The sequence below is a fragment of the Parathielavia appendiculata genome, assembly GCF_033297405.1.
Source record: "Parathielavia appendiculata strain CBS 731.68 unplaced genomic scaffold N657scaffold_3, whole genome shotgun sequence".
NCBI lineage: Eukaryota > Fungi > Ascomycota > Sordariomycetes > Sordariales > Chaetomiaceae > Parathielavia > Parathielavia appendiculata.
Genome location: NW_026944222.1, coordinates 1,676,644 through 1,697,264, shown reverse-complemented (window position 1 = coordinate 1,697,264; position 20,621 = coordinate 1,676,644). Strand labels below are relative to the sequence as shown.

At 55.0% G+C, this 20,621-nt stretch overlaps 6 protein-coding genes across 6 annotated transcripts; 2 read left to right on the top strand and 4 right to left on the bottom strand.

The window, feature by feature from the left end:
- Positions 1-129: 129 nt before the first annotated feature.
- Positions 130-2,148, bottom strand: N657DRAFT_679059 (uncharacterized protein; the record flags this gene model as incomplete). The annotated part of the gene is made up of 6 exons (XM_062796138.1): positions 130-504; positions 573-1,037; positions 1,139-1,611; positions 1,668-1,854; positions 1,911-1,993; positions 2,061-2,148. The coding sequence occupies 6 exons, from the start codon at positions 2,146-2,148 to the stop codon at positions 130-132; spliced, it is 1,671 nt and encodes a 556-aa protein (XP_062649818.1).
- A 580-nt stretch (positions 2,149-2,728) lies between these two features.
- Positions 2,729-4,481, bottom strand: N657DRAFT_568909 (poly A polymerase C-terminal region-like protein; the record flags this gene model as incomplete). The annotated part of the gene is made up of 2 exons (XM_062788622.1): positions 2,729-3,543; positions 3,611-4,481. 2 exons carry the CDS (start codon positions 4,479-4,481, stop codon positions 2,729-2,731), a joined length of 1,686 nt encoding a protein of 561 aa, XP_062649817.1.
- A 705-nt stretch (positions 4,482-5,186) lies between these two features.
- On the bottom strand, positions 5,187-10,375 carry N657DRAFT_567298 (Sec7-domain-containing protein; the record flags this gene model as incomplete). The annotated part of the gene is made up of 8 exons (XM_062788499.1): positions 5,187-5,438; positions 5,501-5,889; positions 5,954-6,060; positions 6,116-6,510; positions 6,563-6,905; positions 6,959-7,248; positions 7,307-9,882; positions 9,937-10,375. 8 exons carry the CDS (start codon positions 10,373-10,375, stop codon positions 5,187-5,189), a joined length of 4,791 nt encoding a protein of 1,596 aa, XP_062649816.1.
- Positions 10,376-11,707: 1,332 nt separating this feature from the next.
- On the top strand, positions 11,708-11,950 carry N657DRAFT_551531 (uncharacterized protein; the record flags this gene model as incomplete). The annotated part of the gene is made up of 1 exon (XM_062787907.1): positions 11,708-11,950. A coding segment is annotated over one exon (243 nt), but the record flags the coding sequence as incomplete, so codon positions are not given.
- Positions 11,951-15,650: 3,700 nt separating this feature from the next.
- Positions 15,651-17,411, bottom strand: N657DRAFT_632205 (glycosyltransferase family 62 protein; the record flags this gene model as incomplete). The annotated part of the gene is made up of 5 exons (XM_062791130.1): positions 15,651-15,920; positions 15,976-16,071; positions 16,125-16,444; positions 16,509-17,191; positions 17,305-17,411. The coding sequence occupies 5 exons, from the start codon at positions 17,409-17,411 to the stop codon at positions 15,651-15,653; spliced, it is 1,476 nt and encodes a 491-aa protein (XP_062649814.1).
- Positions 17,412-19,566: 2,155 nt separating this feature from the next.
- On the top strand, positions 19,567-20,474 carry N657DRAFT_654513 (uncharacterized protein; the record flags this gene model as incomplete). Its single annotated transcript, XM_062794513.1, has 2 exons — positions 19,567-19,696; positions 19,744-20,474. The coding sequence occupies 2 exons, from the start codon at positions 19,567-19,569 to the stop codon at positions 20,472-20,474; spliced, it is 861 nt and encodes a 286-aa protein (XP_062649813.1).
- Positions 20,475-20,621: the final 147 nt, after the last annotated feature.

The following is a 20,621-nucleotide window of genomic DNA, read 5'->3' as shown; positions in this document are numbered from 1 at the left end:
TGCACTGGGCTGGGGTGGCGGTACCGGCGGTCGGAGAGGTGCCAGTTGGGGAGTTGGTTGGGACGTTGAGGGAGAATAGAAGCGCCGGACAAGCTGTCGGGATGTGATGCGAAAACCGCGAGCCTGGTGTCAGTTCGGAGGGAAGAGCTTCCCTAGACGGGGCTCTTTTGTTACCAGGGGTGCGACGTGAGAAGACAAGTTGGTCGCCTGCTCGCCCTCCCTGGAAGCCGTCTTGAGCACGGCCGCTAGCGCCTTGGACGAGGTCAGTAATTCCTGCTCAATTCGGGCGTGATGCTTGTCAGTGTCGGCGTGGTCGTGTTCGGCGACGTTCAACCAGCAGAGGACGAGGGCATTGATGATTTCGTCTTGCCATAGCGAGACCGGGATGCGAGGCCAGCAGTTTGCGAGGACGGCCTGCATGGCTTTGATGGCGGATAACAGCATTTTCGGGGCCACTGGCGCGAAGGGGTCGGTCATGATGGATGAAAGCATCGGGATCAGATCCTGCATTGTCTCAATGAGCCAGACTGTCAGGGTGCGATGGGATTGTGGCGAGGGTGTATAATACTCACCTTGAGGTGCTTTACAGCATGCACGCCCATTTCGGTCAGCACCGCCACCGTCTGCTGGCAGAGCACCGCGACGATTTCCACGTGTTCCTTGGCGTGGAAGTACCCCATGAACACGCCGTCGCGGAGAACCTTGTCCAACAATGCATTTCTCGGCCCGCCCGAGATGCCATCCATGCTCAGAGCGGGCTGTTTGTTAGCCAGACTAAGCAGCGCGCCGTAAGCCGGGCCAAGGAGCTGGAGCGACTCATCCTCGGGCGTCAGGCTGGGAAGGAAGGCCAGGGTTGGGAAAATGGCGTCTTCGAAGACCTTTGCCAGGCCGGTGTCGTGCAGGGTTTTGTCTGAGAATTTGGCGAGGAAGTCGGTCAGGATGAGCAGGCCACGCCGGCGGATTAGGGTGGCGGGATCGTCGACGAGGGTGAGCAAAACGGGGATAAAGAGCGGCCAGTGCTTGGCGATAAGTTGGGTCTTATTTTTCGGGTGGGTTGGAGTCAGTTTTTGGTTTGTTGTTGAGCACACATGAGATACCCCCATGGAATCCAAATTGAAGACTGGATGATGGAACTTACGTCCGCCTCGCGAACTGCCCATGCTACTGCCGGAATGGCTCTCAGATCCGTATACTTCCATGGCTTGGTCAGGGCGGATTCGTCTGGCATGCTCTCGGCCCGGGCGGCGGCGCCGTCGGTGTACTCAGCCTTTCGGCCCGAGGTTGTGATGGAGGAGGGCTTTGACTTGAAGAATAGCGGGCGCAGGTAGTGCTTGAGGAGCGTCTCAGTGAGGAACTGTTCCTTTGTGGGACTGCCGGGGACGCTGAATTGCTGCTCGAGGAGTCTCTGTGTACTCGCTTTGATCTCGCAGTTCTCCCAGGGTTGTGTCTTGTCCGTGTAGACGAGGAGAGTGTATAAAACCTCATCGTCTAGCCGGACTGGGTCTTCGGTCTGATTCATGAGCGCTTCCAGTGCCCGGACGCCGAGGGAAGAAATCGCCCGGCAGTTCTCGAAAATCGCTCGACGGATTTTGGTGAAGTCCTGATTCGGAGCTGTACAGGGCGATGAGTTCTGCATCCAAGCCATGGTCAAAGTTGAGTAAACGTACCCTCGAGGGAATCAGTGTTGTCGCTGCGGCTCGCTTCTGGAGTGACAACAGGGGCGATGGTCTTGGCGATGTTCCGGGCAAGGTTTCTCACGGTGTCCTGGTCTGTGGTTGACTCGTGGACAATACGGCCTTCGAAGTACAGGCAGGTGAGAATTGAGACAAGGTAATTCCGCAACGTTTGGACCTCCTGTAGACAGTTAATTGCTGCATGGAGGATAAGAGTAACGACCCTCTCATGCATACCCCCGGTTTCTCAGAATGCGCCAGGCTGAGGCATCCTCTTGCTTCGTCGGCGAGCTCCTTGAGACTGAAGGTTTGGGGCACATCTGGATAGCCGTTAATCAAACCAGATACAGGAGTACACTGCCATTCAAGCGGCCAATGTAAACATACATTTGGACAGTTTGTCGCATGCCTCCTTTGTCAGCTCGGGTTCCGAGGCGAGGCCCGCTTCAACCGACAGCTGCTTGAACCATGACATCCTCGATCGTGACCGGACCAGAGTGTCAGCTTCAGTTCATGCACTTGTGAATCGCAAGAGGATCCTTTTGGCTTGGAGTTGCAGTGCCTGGGTTCAAGAATAGATGTTCGGTTGGTGATCGAATTTTAGGTAGGCGCTGGAAGTTAAAGTGCAAGGACCAGTGCTCAGAGGCGGTTGGATTCTAGAGGGTCTCGACCCCTGACAGGGTGTGAGGGCGCTGGACGCATGCTGTATTTCCAACAGCATCAACACTACCCATTCCCGTATTCAACACCTAGAAGGCAACAAGAGTGAGGTACAGTAGCAATAAAATACCTTACAGAATACCCGGACATTTGATTACAGAACCGTGAGCAGCTTGAGTGGCTGAATACCTTAGCTGAGATCATAGCGGCCAAAAAATCATGTGCATCCGTTGCTCCTTGTATCGTTTGTCTAATTTGGCGGTCAACTTCATTGAAGAAGTTCGAATGGAGGAGGATGGAAGATATTGTAGGTATTTCGAGGTCTCATTCAAGACAAACTAGGGGCGTCAATACCCAGGGTATCATCTCCGTCTACGCAAGCTTTCTGACTTTCATCAGCGGATCCCCAACTCATCTCTCCTCTTCCGTACCTCCTCAATCGCGCCCGCCGGGTCCTCGACGCCTGGATTCCTAAACTGCCATGCCAGTGCAACATCGAGCGCCGCGCCCGTCCACCGCCCCGGTCTGACACCCAGCTCGTTGGCTAGCATCTTGCCATCTACCAACCGCTTGATCGTCGGCGCATTCATCACGTCCATCTCCACAAGGTGGTCCAAGAACTGCTGCCACTCGGCCAGCACCGACTCTTTCGTTCGGCTTCTTGCTGGCTCCTTGCCCGCCACGGTGCACTCGGCTACCTCGACCAGGATGGCGAATAGCACCTGCAGCCGCCAGTTACCGCCACGAGCGTCCCAGTCCCTGATTGTCATACCAAACCGGTCCCGCTCGTCAACCCCTGCCCTCTTCTCCCGGACTATATCCCTCAGCTCCACGATGGCTGGACGATGACGGTGGGCGGCGGTAATCACATCACAGAGCTTGTTGGACGCCTTGAAGCCCGCCCTGGCGGCCTGCATAGGGAGCGGCAGCGCAAGTTTCCCTGACGCCAGGGGCGGATCATCGGGCAGCTGTTCCCAGGGTATGAGGGTTGCCAGCGACCATGCGTAATACCGTGCTTCCTCGCTTGTGACAAGCAAGTCGTAGATGGAGCCGGGCGTCTTGGTGGACTCGAGCAGCTCCAGGCATTCGTAGCCGGCCTTCCAGCTCGCCGTATCCGGCCTCGGCATATCGGCTCGCTCAGGATCCGTGAACACGGCGTGGTAGAGCCCGAGCCTATCAATCAGCCGAAGAGCCTCGGCAGGGCGTTTGCCTGCAACAACAAGTCAGCCACCGTGTCCTCAACATAGCAGTTACCATGGTGTTATTGCGAAACTCACCCCTCATCATTTTCTCCAGCTCGACCCCGATCCTCTCCCTCGAGATCTTGACTCTCAAATTCCCCAACACCCTCTCATCCCCCATGACCTCCTCGGCCTGCTTATCAATCCTGAACCCCAACCGACTCGCAAACCTGACCAACCTCAACACTCTCAACGGATCATCCAGGAAGGTCTGCAAAGGCTCCATCGGCGTCCGAATCAATCCCCCCTTCAGATCTTCCAATCCCCCCACAAAGTCCTCTACCTCTCCCGTGCCCAGGTTATAAAACAGTGCATTGACACTCGCATCCCGCCTCAGCGCATCCTCCTCCGCTGTCCCAAACTCCACAACAGGGTTCCTGCTCTCTTCGGTATACGTCTCCCGCCGCAAGTTCACAAAATCCACATCCAGCCCGCACAGCTTGATGGTGCTCGTGGCTAGGTGCTTCGACTTGTCCGGGTTGCGCGGCACCGTGTGCAGCCGCCCGACGTCCTCGGGCGCCAGCGCGTGCCGCGCGCGATGCTCGGTCACGTCGCAGTAGTCGCGCAGGCGGTCGACAAAGGCCTCGCCCGTCATGGCGTTGATGGCCGTGTCGATGTCGTGCGATGCGATGCCGAGCAGCTTGTCGCGCACCCAGCCGCCGGCCCAGCGCAGAACCAGGGGGTCACGCCGCGGTGGCGGGGGTTCAGCCGGGTTACCGCCAGAGGGGGGGTGTTTGAGGTCGTGGTCGTCGATGAACTTGGCGGCTAAGAGGAGGAGGTCTTTGAGTTGCTCCTCGCGGGGCGTGAGCGTGATGGTGGGTTTTGAGGCGGCGACACCAGCAGGGCAGTCGAGATCGACTTGGGCCGCGAGTAGCGCGGGAGGATGCCCAGCCGGGTGAGCGGCCATGGTTGCGGTGGTTCGCTTGGTGGTTGACGGCGGTGGTGATGGTGATGGTGAGATGTGGTCGAGCTTGCGCTTCATGTGCGTAGGCAACTTTGGGAGAGGCCGTGTCTTGAGCCGGGCAAGACGAGTGAGCATTGATGACAACTGGAAGTGAGGAGGCACTGTTCAGTTATGCCTCATAAGCTGCTCATGTTTTGAGCTGGCCCTGTGACTCGGTTCCCTGGACGGATCGATGTATTGAGCATTGGATGCAAGACACCCTCTTGCTGGGTGGGACTTGAAATGTCAGCACGGCTCAGTCATAAGCTAAGTTTTTAGTAGCCCCGGCTGATGCCGCAAGTATTTAACTGTAAATAGCAATGTGAGTTGCAAGTTGTTGGCGAAAGTTTTGGCGCGGGTTGACTGATGAACAGTGAAGAGGAGCCGTACAGTATGTTGCAAAATACACACTGTACAGCGATACTGTGCACCTGATGGAGTGACAACGACTACCTTAATCGAAGCAACTCAGAGTGTCCTGTGCATCTGGTCATGCTCCAATCTCCTCTAGTACAACCGACGGCAGCATTCGCGGTTCCAGCCAGCTCCGTGGCTAAACTTGAGCGGTATGTGCCTTCCACAACTCAACAACACGCTCATCAAGTTGGTATCGTTTTCCGGTTTCCAAGCCAAAAGCGTCGCACCTCCTCACGCCCCCTTCGTCTCCCTTCACACTTCCACAACAGTTCCACCCTCTCCTGTAGCTGGCAGCAGACCAGCAGACTTAGGCGGCTCCTCCTCCTTTACCGGCTCCTCCTCCAGTGCCAAATCCGCCCTCAGGTTCGGCAAGAACCTATCAATCCTCTTCCATGTCTCGTTCCACAGCTCCTCCTTTGTCTGATCCTTGCTCGGCGGCACCAGATATCCGTTGCTCGACATGATGAGGAGCACATTCTTGAGGTTTTCTGGCACAGCCTCCTCCTACATCACAAACAAAATATTAGCCACAAACCGCTCCCCGCAATGGCGGATGGGAAACCTACCAAGCTATCCCCCTGCCCGCTATTCATGAGCCGGTCCATAATCTCAATGATCTTGACCCACAGATCGAGCATGCCCTCCCACTTGGACAAGACGACCAGGTACTGCAGAAACACCTTGGACAGCAGCGACGCGGCCTGCACGCGCGTCTCGCTCATGCCGTCGCGGTCCGACGAGAACACCTCGGGCTTGAGCAGCCGCAGGATGAGCGGGAAGAGCACTTCGCCAAAAATGGCCGTCCACTCTGAGTGCTCCTCCTCGGCCGACCGGAGCTCCGGCGAGAGGAGCGTGCGTTGCAGCAAGCTGAAGGCGAGCTGGCGGATCTCGCGGCACGGGTTGGTGCACTGGGTGGTGAGGGCTTGGAAGACGGGGAGCCAGTAGGCTGACCAGGCTGTGGCTGTGTTAGGAAACCCTGTGGTGAGTGAGGGAAATTGACGCCCAGGGAGGGCACTCACCTTCGCTGCTTTCAAGGTGCGACTGCTGCATGAGATGCGGGATGCGTGTTGTCATGCGCGATATGCTATTCAGCGCCTTCACGCCGCGTTCGACGACAGCATTCTCACTGATCGGGTCAGCAATTAAACCCCCTTCACTACTCGTTTAATGTTAAAACCAACCTAGGCTTCTCCTGCTTAATAGGCCTCGCCCCCTTCCTCCCCAATTTCCGGTCATTTTTCTGCTCCGCCACAGCCCCGATGCTCGCCATCGAAGCAAACTCATTGAGCAGCCCCAGCGCCGCCTCATAGTTGTCCGCCATGATGGCCGAAGGCGTGGTCGATACACCGCTCTCCAGGATCTCGAACACGCCCGGCGCCGCATCGGCGTTGGTTGCCAAGGTCTGAAGGATGACCCAAAAATCGGGCGACGTCATGATCTCGTTTCGTAGCGGGCAAGGCTTCTCGGTGCAGAGCTTGAGTCCGCGCAGGACTAGCCCTGCCGCCTTGACCAAGGTATCTTTGGGAAAGCTTGAGAGGGTATGGAGAAGGACCGGGACGCGGACGTAGTCGTAGTCCTGGCAATGGTTAGCTAAGTCGTCTTGTCAGAAGGAGAGAGGGGCTGCTTACATAGCTCGCCTGAAGCAAGTTAAAGAGATAAAAGGTCGCTCGTTCAATAAGTATCGGATGGTATTGAGGCACATCCCTCAAGATGGCCTGTATGGCTTCCACCACGCGTCTCCCTAGCCGCTCAACGGTGCTGTCGTCCCGAAGTGCCAGGACAGTGCAGAATTCGAGTATGTAGACCAGGGCAGGGTCGTATATCGCATTGCTCTGCCGCGACTGCTGTCCGTTGGTTTGGGAAGGGGGGATGTTGTCCGCCTTGACGGTAATCACGCTCGAGCCATTGTCCTCGGGGATATGGCCGAGGAGCGTGTCGACCAACACCTCGAGATTATGGCTGGGGAGTTGTCTACGCCATGTCAGCTGGGCCTTTCGAAAGCAGCTGCTCTTATTGGCACTTACGCAACATTGGCAAACACATCGCCCATGTGGCACTGGTTGACGCAGTCCACAGTACACAGCGTGCTCTCCAACTCCTCATCCGACGGCTCAGGCGGATCATCAGCGGCGTAGCTTGAGATGTACGATGTGAACGCGGAGAAGAAACCGGTTTCGCTCTGTTTGGAGCCCCGGTCAATCACCTGTGAGGGCGGCTGCAGCGGTATTGGTGGCAGAGCTAGCTTGTCGGCCTCGGTGGAGAAGAAGGACGGTATCAAGGAGTTAACAAAGAGGTTGAGCCATATACGTATGACCTGTCCACATCATGATCAGTACCCTCATGGTATTCTCGTTGCGAGCAAGCAGACTTACATATTTCCAGCTCTTTCGAATTACGTGCTCGGAACCGGTAACAACACGAAACAGCACCAGCGTCGCCAACTGCGGCCGCACATCCCTCCCAAACTTGACGGCCAGCTCGCTGACCATGACGCTGTTCTCGCCGACCTGCACCTCGGTATTGAGCGACGTGTTGGACAGCGTCTCGCTACTCAGCGTCGAGATGTAGCTCAGCCGATACACAATCTCGTCGAGCGCTTCCGAATTGCCGTACTTTGTCGCGATGCGCGCGCACTCGTCAAAGCCGGTGATGACGCGGGCATAGACCGTGTCGTCGGTCGCTGACATGAAGACGAAGAAGAGGCACGACACGATGGGATTCCAGGTCGTCGCGAACATGTCGGCGTCGTAAATGTTGGTGTCGCAGAGCACCAGTGGGCCAGCGGCCTCGGTCTTCAAAAGAAGCTCTTTCCACGCGTAGTCAAATGCATGCTTGTTGTCGTGCTCGTCAGGGAGGATAATCTCGTTGGTTTTAATGGTATCAAAGATATCCTGCAAGTACTCGGTCGGGAAATCTTGGCCTCCGTTCTGTCCGCGGAGGTTACGAGCAAAGTCCTCGAATTTCATGCGTGCCTGGTTCTTGAGCTGGGGGGTATGTTGGTCCGTGTTCAACATGATGATGGCATATGTCAGAATGAAAACGGAGTCCTTGTCCGCTACCCCTTCAGGAACTGAACTGGAGCAATACTTGCCCGCAAAGGAACTGACGATGCGCTCGATCAACGGCGACTCGCCAGGAAGACGGAATGTCTCGAGTAGCATCCGGAGCGCCTCGTCTACCCGCTTGCCAGTAAAATCAAACTGGTCGATGAACGCATCCAGGATCGCCTCATTACCCTTCTTGGACAGGAAGTCGCCGAGGACCTTCTTATTTATCCGAGATGTTCCCTTCAGAAACTTGGCAACGCACAGCGGATCGGTGACGTTCTCGATGATACCCTTTTCATGGAGGTAGGCCAATCCGCCTTTCGGGCTCTCGTTGAACTTGGTGGTGCCCTTGATGATGAGCTTCTTCCTGCGCCGCTTCTCTCTCAGCATTGCTGGGTCCGGGTATCCCTCCGTCTCGGGTGTCTGATCTAGCCTTTCAGCAATGAACTGGATGAACCGCAGCAGCGCATCCAAGCACAACGGCGGCACACTCGTAGTGCTCCAGGTCGCAGAGTCCGGCAGGGCATTCCTAGATAGTAGCCCTATCAGGTCTTCACAGAGATCCGCGCGGTCTTCGTCGCAGTCGTAGTTGACAAACAATTCGGCCATAAACGTGGGCATTCGCGCCAGCACGCCGATGTTCTCGACCATGGCCTGCCTGGCATCCGGCTTGCGGGCACCGCCCTCGAGCCCCAGCTTCTGGCGATCCTTAACAGGCACAGGTGTCGAGCGGCCACTGCCGGGTTGCGTCGGGGACAGCTTTACCAACTTTGGCGACTGCGGGATGCCAGAGTAGAGGCTCGGATCGATTCCAGGCTCCCGAGGGATTTCCACCGCAGGGTGTAAGCAGGCTACCAAATATGACAGGTACAGCTCCTGCTGGAGCTTAAGAACACCTCTGCAAGTGGAGAGCAAGGTGCTAGCGACTATCAAGCTTTCCTGAAGAATGGCCATGTTATCGGACCGCACCAGTTGGAAGAGGTAACAGCAGAGCTGGTCTTCCGCAATCGACGCCAAAGCGGGGTGTCGAGCGATTGACGGGCCTGCTACTTCGAGCGCCACATGGATGATGCGAAGGGCCATGACCCTCATTTGATCGGGGTGTTTGCGGTCGTGGGGGTCCAAGAAGCTCACGAGCACCCGGAATAATTCCCGAATTGACGGCAGAGAGTAGGGCCGGAGGTCAACAGACGCTGCGCTTTCAGTAGCCGAGCTCGTGCTGGGCCTCCCGTCGTCCGCGCTGGCGCTTCTGGATGTCTCTGAACCGCTGCCCTCCCGTTCTGAGCGTGAAGACGGCCTAGGCTCAGCAGATGACTCGGCCGCCTCGCCGGGCAGACCGCCGTCTGTCACGTCGGGTCGCACCGCTGGCACATCCGTCCCGTTAGCGGCGGGATCCATGGTGACAGAGTCCATGTCCCGACTCGTCTGGCGATCCAAAGCCTCGGTCTCATCGCCAGCCTCCAGTTCGAGATGCTTCAGGTCCTCAAAAATGATCTGCACCATGCGCACCATCGACGCTTCCGCAGTCCTGCGCAGGACTTCCGAGAACCTCGGCCGCGAGCAGATGGTGAGACCGCGCCCCATCATGTCGCAGACACTCTCGTCGCTGAGTATGTCGCCGCCCGGCCCGGACATCATGTCCTCCATCAAGTGCAGAATCATGAGCAACACCACCTCCTCCTGCGCCGAGTCGCTTATGTCGAACTGGCAGTGGGTGATGGCGGCGGAGAGTGACTGCATGGCGAGGGCGAAGCGCGGAGATGCGGGGGAGACGAAACCGTAGGCGAGGAATTTTTGTATCGCTCTAAGCGCGAGGATGGTGACGGGGGCGGCGGTGCCCTTGGCTTGGATGATCTGGAGGAACGGGTAGAGCAGGACCAAAGAGTCGAATCTGTGAATGTCTACAGCCCAGTCAGCGTTCGCTCTAGCTCAGCCTCCTACCCCACCACAGATACCTTTGACGCCTGCCAGCTCCTGGCGCAGCCTTCCAAAGCCGGAAATCAGCGGATTATCCTGCATGCTTTTGCCCTTCTTTCCACGCAGCCCCCATCTGTTCGCGGCAAGGTCGCCGGCACCATCAGGCTCGGGACCGGCCGCCGACTTCTGATGACGACGACCGCTAGGCCCAGGTGGCACGAGCTGTATGAGATTGGGGCTGCCGCCGAGGATGGCCGACACGGACGAGTGCGGGGACCGGGCATATTTTTGGATGGCTGAGGTGATGGCGATGCACTCGGACATGACCAGAGACACGGGATCAACGGCTACCGAAACGGGGCGGCTCCGGTACTGCATGCGTGAAGAGAACAGAGGGTTCCGCCTAGGTGTAGACGTCCCCGGTGCTGTTGCGACGGCCGGGTCCATGGGCGCGGCGAGGTGAGCATCTCGGCTCATGCTGGAAAGGACTTGAGGTTGATGCAAGTACCGGCGCTGCTTCCGACAGCGGCGCTTTCCAAAAAGTCGTTTTTGCGGTGAGGGTCGAGGTATCAGGTTGCTTGTGGATGGCGAGGGCTGTCGACCGGACGGGATTGGGACAGATTGTCCTTGTGACGGTGCCACGTGTGGACGGCCGGATCGCAGTTGCTCTGCCTCAAGAACTACCTCGGCCAGAAGACTGCTGTTTGGCTCCCGAATTCTTTAAACAGTCATACGAAGCCCCGAAATAGGTCCTGTCAAGAGGAGCTTACTGTGCAACTCTGCTGGGCCGGTACGATGAAGCAACGAGACGGTTGCCAATCATTCATGCCATTGTTGGATGGAGGTCCATATCCCTGCTCAAGACTCTGGACACACAAGCCAATCAGCTTTCTGGAGTTCTCTGCTTGGCGGGTACTTCAGGACCACGGTTCGGTTAAGCCGGTGAACGCCGGGTTGAAGCTACAGTACCACAACACTGGGGAGCTCCCGCTGTATGTTAGGAGCATAGAGGAAATCAGGAACATTGAACAGTTGGCTGTGATCAAGACAAACAGCCGCCTCACTGTCTGTCTTTTTCTCTATAGTCTAGGCGCCTGTAGGCCATAATGATCCAGTCACTTAACTACCATTATTCTTCACATAATGTACAGCATTGTCCAGAACTTCAGAAATCAGATAAGAGGGGGGATATAAGGTTGGTATATCCATCCAGCATTCTGATCAGAGTCATCATACTGACGGAGAGACAGTGGAAACGACCGATGCGCAGACTGATGGCTTTGGGTTAACGGATGGATCCATCACAATGATCAGTGAATGACATATACATCCGTACCTTTAAACCTCTTTGTATTTAACGTAAATTTCTAGCGAGTCGCCGCATATAAGTGAGTCGTGTACTCTAACAGACTCTACAGACTTTAAATGAGAATATGTATCATAGGACGATAAGAGATTGTTTGAGGGCTTAGCAGTTTCTTATCGTCTTATTGTTCACAACTCTATCAAAATTGTTAGAGTGCACGACTCACTTGTATGTGCGACTCGCTTATAATATACGTCAACTTCTAGACAACACTGGACACTGCCTGACCTGCTGTTTCTGCACCTCCCCAGCTTCTTTTCTGTGCGACACACTTAGGTTGCCTTGCACGCCACTCCGTACGGATGTCGCTACCAAACGAAAATGCTCACCGCCTTAGAAAATAGCCGGCAGTATTAGCCGGTATTTACAACAGCTGTATTTGGTCCTTCCCCGCAGTGTACGTCCTTTTCCATCAGCATCCTCCTTTAACGAACCCTCTTACTATGGTTTACTACGATATTGCTACGCGCGCTCAAGCGCTTACTCTCAAGCTTATAATCCAGCTCGATAATAGGCAGATTGAAGCGATTACCGGCATCAAGCCCCGCGCTCTCAACAACCTCGCTAACAGAGCTCTTGAACGTGGCTTCGATCCAAACGGCTCCCGCCCTATTATCCTCGACGAACACGTCCGCGATGCTCCAAAGACTGGCCGTTCCTCGAAGCAAGGCGATAAGAAGGAAGCGGTTCTTGAGAAGGTTCGCCAGGACCGGTTTGGCCGTGAGATGACCTGCGCTTATATCTCCGCAGAGCTAGGCAATACCATCTCGCCGATGACTGTCTGGCGTATCCTCCGTGCCGCTGGGATGAAGAAAACGAAGCCAACACGCAAGCCTGGTCTGACGGAGAAGATGAAGAAGGATCGCCTTGAGTTCTGTCTTCGCTATCAGCACTGGACTCTTGAAGATTGGAAGCGGGTTATCTGGTCCGACGAGACATCTGTCGTCTTGAATCACCGTCATGGTGGCTACCGCGTTTGGAGAACCCCTGAGGAGAAGTATATCAAGTCTTGCATTCGCGAGCGATGGAAGGGATACGCCGAGTTCCAGTTCTGGGGCTGTTTCTCATACGACTCAAAGGGGCCATGTCACATCTGGCATCCAGAGACCCCGCAAGAGAGGAAGGCAGCCGAGAAGGACCTTGAGGAGCTGAATGCGAAGCTGGAACCTATCCTCCGCGAGCAGTGGGAGCTAGAGACTGGTATGAGGCGCTTGAAACTGCGGAATCAAGGCGGGCGAGCTCCTCAATGGAGGTGGGATGCAAAGCACGGCAAGCTTACACGACGAGAAGGCTCTGGCGTTGATTGGTATCGCTACCAAACGGAGATTCTGATGAAGAAGCTTATTCCGTACGCCAAGCAGTGTGGTTCGGATGCTCTTGTTCAGGACGACCTCGTACCGTCTCACGCCCACCACGCACAAGCTGCAGTCTTCTCAGCGGCTGAAGTATCAAGACTACTTTGGTGCCCCAACTCGCCTGATCTTAATATGATTGAGCCGTGTTGGCCGCATCTAAAGCGGGAGACGACAAAGAAAGGAGCCCCAAAGAGCAAGAGCCAAGCAGAGACAGTATGGAAGCAGGCGTGGGATGATCTAGAGCAGTGGAGGATACAACGTTGGATTGAGAGGATCCCGCATCATATCCAGGAGGTCATTCGCTTGAAGGGCGGGAACGAATACGCAGAAGGGAGGTCAAAGAACCGCCGTCAAGATGTGGTTCTGGCACCCGGGCCCAGTACTGAATAACCAGTAACTAGCAGGATGCAGGACGATATGGGCAGGAGGTAATTTACCCCCTTACAGCAGCTTACAGCGGTGGCGTTCTTGGCACTGAAGGCGGTGAGCATTTTCTTTTGGTAGCGACATCCGTACTTGGGCTCTACTTCATTCATCTAATTATGGCTCAACCGCTCCGGGTCATTACCATTCAGGGTCATGCTGGTGTGCCGGGGGTTGATGTGGGCGAGCTCGGCGTTCACCTAACCTCCCTATTCGTGGAGCGTTAACCGGACGGAATATATATCAGACCCCACCCGAGTGAATTCGGCAACATAAGTTTCAAAGTCCATTACGCCATACCAGCTATCATCAATGTGCGTAGCACCGCGGTCGAGGAAGTCTTGACAGTCCAGGTTCGCTGTCCAACGGGGTGCAAATCGAAGATACGTCAGGTGCAGCTCTGGACAAGCGAACGGCACCTCTCCACCCTGCCGAATCTGAACTGGACGGGGGAAGCATCACACTCCGAAAGAGCTTCATTCGCGTCATCCCAGCGGTTCAGCTTGGGATTTGGGGTCACGCTTGACCTCGAGATACGCGGACAGGATAGCTTGGATGTGACTGGACGCTTTGTTATGATACATTCGGTTGGACTTGTTCTGCAAGAAGTCTGAGAACTCATGATGTCGGCGGTGTCATCATTGGTGCTTTCTGTTTGCTATTTGGGGCAATCTCATTGACTCGGGTTGGTTCCCACCAGGTATAGCTGGGTGTTGCTGAGGGAGGCTAGGTTTTCATCCTTCGTGAATCAAGATTGTCCCAGGTCTCTTATCCTAACTCTAGATGGCGAGAGGCAGTAATACGTATATGGGACATGGCAGTGGCAGCCGGTGTGGGACGAGGGCAGACCTTATGTTGTCGTGACGTCGCTGAGACGGGGACTCAGTGTTGTCGGCCAAGCGGTACATGTCTGTTTCATACATCAGGGGAGTCTTATGAGTCGAAAGTGTCCCGTTGGCCAGCTTGGTGTTGCATTTGCTACTTGAGATGACGTGTTGAGGAGCTCAGAGTGACAGCCAGAGCATGAGCGGCGTCGCATGCCGCTTCCACGTCCCTCGGAAACCCATTGACGATCCTGGCAGCTTCAGATCTCTTGAAGACAAGTTCACAGGTAAGCGTGTCGGTGATAGAACTGGATGACCTGCAAAAATTTATCGTGGTGAACAATGAGGTTCAAGTCTTCAAGATCTAGTACTAGTATAATATCAGTTCTGCTGGGGTGTAACACGGCCTGTTTCTGGTAACCGCCTAGCCTAACGTAACCGCCGATGAGTCTGACGGAAGAGAGACTGCTAGAGGCATTGAATGGTATCGTAAGTGAATTACCGCCATTAGGGTACTCAGGTACCTGGTATAGAAGCAGCCGCGCTGGCTCCTATGCTTGGTCGTCCTGCGGTACCATGCCCTAGTATGTATCTGGACCTCCTCATACATTAACAATTTCAGACTAGCTAGGTAGTTCAGGTGTGCGGGACAAATGACGTTGGGTTAACGAATGGATGCCGTCATATCAGCGACATACGTCTTATATTAGTACCTGCATTGTACTGTCCGACCTACTCAGTATTTCATCTTTTCTATCCGACACCTTCGGGGGGTTCTTGCGGGACGGCCGGGTCTATGTTCACAGTTCATTATGCCTGATCAAATTTCTTACATTAGCGGTATTGCTGGTGTATTGGAGGTTGATTCTACGACTTCTAGTGTACACTTTCTTGCTGTTACGGGAGCACTGATGCTCTAACCGCTCCCCCGGTTACCCTGGGCAATCAATCGGCAATGGGTGCATTATGCGATACCGGTGATCTCACCTCTACATGATGATCCGAGTATCTTGCCACCCTTACAAATCAAGAGAGTCTGGGTTTGCTTTGCGGCCGGGGAAAAAGGGAAAATAACGAGTTTGCTTCTTAAAGACGCTTCGAATTCGGACCTGCTCCTCTGGCCGCAAGATCTCGACTGGACAGGAGTTGCGGCACACTGGGAATCTCCTACCCTCCCCGAACCTAAACTGTTCGGCGGCGGACTCACGCTTTCCCTGCAAGTCAGGATAGAAGGAGCGAGAATTCGGGATGATTCCCATGGGGTGGAAAGACGTTAGAATCTGCGGGAGTCACTCTGCAAGACTTCGTGCTCGCGCCTCGGCTCTGAGGTTTGGGAGGAAGGACCAGGGGACCACGTTGTTACGGCATGGTGTTTTCTTTCCAAGTTTCCTTCATTTAGTTATAAAGCCACAATTTTAATCAGGTAATGCCCTCGGTGTTGGTTTTGTTCCTCTTAATGGGTTTTCCAACACTGTCACAAAATGTGGAGGGCTTGATAATATCGAAAACGGATAACCTCATTGACGACCAATATCATACCAGATAACCAACCAGACCAAAACGCCTCTGCCATGAGACCCGGTTCTCTATAATGACAATTCATGCTGACATGTTCCCTTTTTGTCTTTCCTTCTGGTAGATATGCGCTCTGTGCGCAACTCCGTGGTCTAAAAGACAGCAGCCTGTGCTCCTTCTCTTCTCCGATCCCGGTTTGTTGCAAGTTCAGGAGTAACGACGTTATGGCAGCAGACAAAAGAGAAAGTTCGAATCGGAGCCATCATAAATCATGTCTTGGCCTCCAGACGCTCGTTTTGCCCACCGAGCTCTTCCACTTTGCCAGCCGCGGCCCGGGCACCCGCCTTATCCTTAGAAACGGCGGCAGCGGCAGCAGCAGCAGCTCCCTTCTTCTTCTCCTGAACGGCAATGTTCTGCATCGCAGTCTTGTCTTGCTCCCACTGTCCCGTAGCATCACCAAACGACTCCTTCAGCTTTTTGGCCTTTTCCGCCTTCTCCTTCTCGGCTTGTTCCCGAGCGAGCTGTTCCCGCTTCATTTGCTGCAGTGTGTCAGCACCGACGATCAACTATTAAGCACGAAAGAAAATCACTTACCTCCATGTGCTTGATGTCGTCCTCACTGGGTTCATACGCATGCCAGATGGTGTAATGAGGCAGGCCGATGACGGAAAAATCCATCTTCCTTGCCATCTACAGCCAAATTAGCCAACAAATTAGAAACGCAAGACCCTGTGCCAGCCTACCTTTCCGAACCCCTCCGTTTCCGCATGCTTCTCAAAACTGAAGGCTGGGAAGTGGACACCGTAGCGGAATACCTTGGCCTTAGCCAAAATACTCACACCGCCGACACCGTCAAGTTCCATCTCCATGTCCGGATCGCCGTAGGGATCCCGAAGATACGCCAGATGCGGCCGGTATGTGGCGTACTCGGCGTAGCCCTCCACGATGACGGCATCCTCATCCAATGTGTCCGCAAGTTGCAGAGCCGTGTCCGATTCCTGCCACGAGTTGAGATCGTACGGCTGCTCTCCCCCCAGCCATTCAGGGAGCGGACGCCAGACGTCTGAATGTCCGAGTTAGCCTCCGGATCGAGCCACAATATCCTTCCTCCCCGGCTCTGTACTCACTCGGCACGATGACATCCTTGTTATGCCGCATGAGATCCTCCAAGATGGTAAACGGCGCCGTCTCCACATCCACATCCCGCCAGTACACCCACGAGTGATACGGCCTGAGTGCCGCACTCAGCAGCCAATTCCTCGCCCTGGCCATGAGCTTCCGCCTCCCCGCCTGCGCGGCAAAACCGTGCCGGCTCTCCACATCCTGGTTCACCGTCTGCCCAAAGTCCTTCTCAATAATCGACACTTCCCCAAAATGCATCGCCTCCTCCTCCGCAGCCTGGATGTCCTCCATGTTCTTGACCAGCACCTCGAGCGTGTTATCCGTGGAATCCGACACCAGAAACGCCACGTCAATCAGGTGATGCGGATACGTCAGGTTGCGCAAGTGCGAGAAGAACATGGGCAAGTGGGCCTCGGCGTCGCGCAGCGGCACGCACAGCAGGATGCGCTCCTCACGCTCCCACCCGCGGGCGGTGCCCTGGACGTTAGACAGGTCGTGGTAGCGCACCGTCTCGAGCTCGAAGTCACCCGGGCCCGAGACGAGGCCGAGCGAAAAGACGGAGAGGATTGAGGAGCCGCGGGACCAGGAGATCAGGGTGACGAGGAAAAGGAAGGCGGCGAGGGCGGCGAGACGCACGAGGGAGTGGGTTCGTCGGCGGTAGGCTGGCACCGTGCCGCGCGGCTGGTATCTGGAGATGTGAGAAAACAGCTGTTAGAAACCATGGATGCTTCGAGGGTTTCGCGGAGGCCATGTTGGGAAAATCAAGCCAAGGAGGGAATAGGGATCGAGGGTCCGACGTACCTGTGAGGTGAGATGTGGAAGGTCTTGCCCCTTGGATAGCCGTTTGGATAACCGCCGACATGGTGGCGAGGGGTCACCTTAGACCCCGGCGAAGAGAACGGCAGCATTGGGTCGTCGAGGGTTGACTACCTTCAGGTGCAGCACCCGACAGAAACCTCCGTTCCTTCGTGCATGCGCATGCGTCTGCTGCCGCACCGCACTAGTTGAGAAGGAATTTGAATCAAGCTTCGAGAAGATTTATCCCGAATCTGAGAGGGCCGATGGTCAGCACATGGCTGTTGTTCGCCGAGGGAGTGCAACACACGTCGTACCAAACAATTGGCCAAAGGTGTTCGCATCAGCCTCACCTCCCTTTTCGAGTCCACCAGTGCGCTGTCTCGACAGCACCGTGACGTTTGTTTCTGAAAACACCCCAGCAGGCTTGGCGCTGCGTCCACTTTTTAGATCTTGGTTCGCCGCAGCTAGCCCCGGGTCCGAATACCGAGGTACGATGGACATGGGTCACTTTAGTCCAGATTATGCTAAAGGAGACTTTTGGTGAAGTAGCTGATCCGATGGTGTGCCACAGACCTGCAGCTGTCTGAATCTGAAACGGGAGCTGTGGATGTGGGTCTCGGCCGAGTCGAAATTCTCCACTAGTCATACACAGGCTCTATGCACAAACATCTGGGAACATGCCGACGAGTTGCAGCCTTCTGAATTGTACTAACTCTGTTTTCTACCGAGCCAATGGACATAGGTATCCGTCTCTGGATAACCGTAAAGGCGCCCCCTGCTTGGTGAACGTTATCGCTTACCTCTGGGAACCCTAATCGGCAAATGGAATGCTCTGGGAACGCGTCAGCGATCGTCCTGTAGTACCCGGAACCGCATGAAGAAATGGTCAAGACTCCAGCATCAGTCAAGCCAGTTTAACTCAGCCCTACGGACCGGCCCGAGCTGACATGCACCATAACGACACATGCCACACACGAACAACGGAAGCCTAATTACGTCCCGAGAAGGACAACACCACAACTCGTCATAGCACCCGAAGATGCTCAAGTGCGGATGGAAGGCTCGGCCCGTACATTTCGTTGAATGGATAAGCTATTGTCATCATTGTGGAAAGGAGCAAACGGCCGAGACGCCATGGTACATACCTTAACGATGAATGCCACAGAAGAAGGTCGAGGATGATGGAACGTAGTCCTGTGAGCCACTTGAACGAAGTCAGCTGATGTTCAATGGAGAGAGTTGTACTTTGAAACGAAGGGATAGTAAGATCAGATTTTGATTTGGTATGTGGTTGTCTTCATCCTTTTTCAGAAGCAGAACTGAATTGAAGATTCTCATCATAGAATGGGAAATGTTTGTGCTGGTGAGGTGATGCTTACCTTGTCTCTGCTTTTCCCAGCAGTGAGGTCGTCAGTCAGCTAAGAATCTAGAGATCTGCCGCCATGTCAGTCGATCGTTGATCAACAGGAAGAACGGACAACAATGTCGAAGGATGAAGGAAGTCAGATGGTAGTGCATGTGTGTTCGTTCGCTCATAGAAGTCGCGAGAACTGTGGATATGGAATCATCATGCGATTGATTGGGGAATAAACGAGGGCCGAGAGGATAAAGTTGACTTACGCGTCAAGCAAAGCTTTGATCCTAGTCATTAGTGGTGTAGCGTGCCAGGCCATGTGTCTCCGGCCTCGGCATCGACGATCACAGGTCAAGAGGTCCGTCGCCGAATCGGCTCGACCACGACGGTTGTCTCGCAAATGGAATCCCACCGCCACGACTAACCTGTCGAGAGAAATGGTGTTGTCTATGACGCTGGAATCGATTCCATCGGACGGAGGCGCGAAGCCACCGTTGCAGACCGCAGCGCAGCCTCGACGTTTGCGTTCGACGGAAGAAAGGAAGAAGGAGGCTCGTCGATAAAATTTCAGTTTAAACCCTGCCCTGGCTGTGGTGGGGTCCGTGTGGTCCGAGCGTTCGAACGCCGATTCCGTGGCTTGACTGGCTCGAGACAGGCTTCCCATTTGTGGCTTTTCAGAAGCTTCTGAAATGAGACCGGCAACAAATGAAAGGTTCCTACACCTGAAGTTCCAGAGTCGGTCAAACACCAAAAGCAACATCCATCCCGTTTTGGCAGCATCATCACACGTTTTACTGTTTCAGACTCTTTTCTGTGTCAGCCGGACACGTTACATTCACAAGAAGGTCGTATCTAAACCGATCTCGCACAGCTTCAGCATCGCGTCGGAAGTCCCTAAAGTCGACCTCGCCATGAGTGACAGGAGACGGGTCAATGGCCCTGCTGGGACCACGTTACCCCCGGTCTTTGATGATGCGGTTTTCGAGAAGCTCGATACACGGAACGGCAGGTCGCGCCCTCCGAATGCGACCAGGAAATTGTGTATGTGACTCGCCTCTGGGGTGCCGAATCCTGCTGACCTAGTTCAGTTCTCAAGACTGGTGTCACCCCTTCAGCTTCCGGATCTGCCTATTTGGAAATTGAGAGTTCCGCAAAGCCAGGTGTCTCTGGCCTGAAGCTTAGCTGTTCTGTCCACGGACCACGGTCGCTGCCAAGATCCGCCCCCTTCTCACCTCACATCGTCTTGTCCACCCATGTCAAGTACGCACCATTTGCAACGAAGCAAAGGCGTGGCTACCTTCGCGATCCTAGCGAGCGGGACCTCGGAATTCACCTTGAGGCTGCTCTCCGTGGAGCCATCATCGCCGACCGATGGCCCAAGAGCGGCGTCGACATCATCATCTCCATCATTGAGGGAGACCAAGACCGGGAGACGTCCAAGTTGCAGGGTGATGAGGTTTGGGACATGATGAATGCGCTGAGTGGGTGCATCACCGTGGCGGCGGCCGCGCTTGCCGATGCTGGTATCGACTGTGTCGACACTGTGGCAGGAGGTGTCGCTGCGCTTGTTCAAGACGCCGGCGATGGCTCCACGCCGAGCATCGTCGTCGACCCCATCCCTTCCGAGCACGAACAAATCCTGGCCGCCTGCTGCGTCGCATACCTGCCTACTCGAGATGAGGTGACAAACTTATGGTTCAGGGGTGATCTGCCGGCGTCCGACTTGGAGCTCTACACAAGCATTGTAGAGCACGGGATACAAGCCTCGAAGAACGCTAACCGGGTCCTTATTGACTGTCTCAGCGGGACTGTTGGATGAACCATTGTCATTTGGCGAGTGGCAATGACTGTTATCCCAAAAGCACAGCCTCTGATGGTTGCAGGTCAGCTTGTTAGCGAGGAATTTCGAATCGGAACCCCAAGCTCACTCTTTTGCAAACCACGGGCATGGCAGCACGTCATTTTC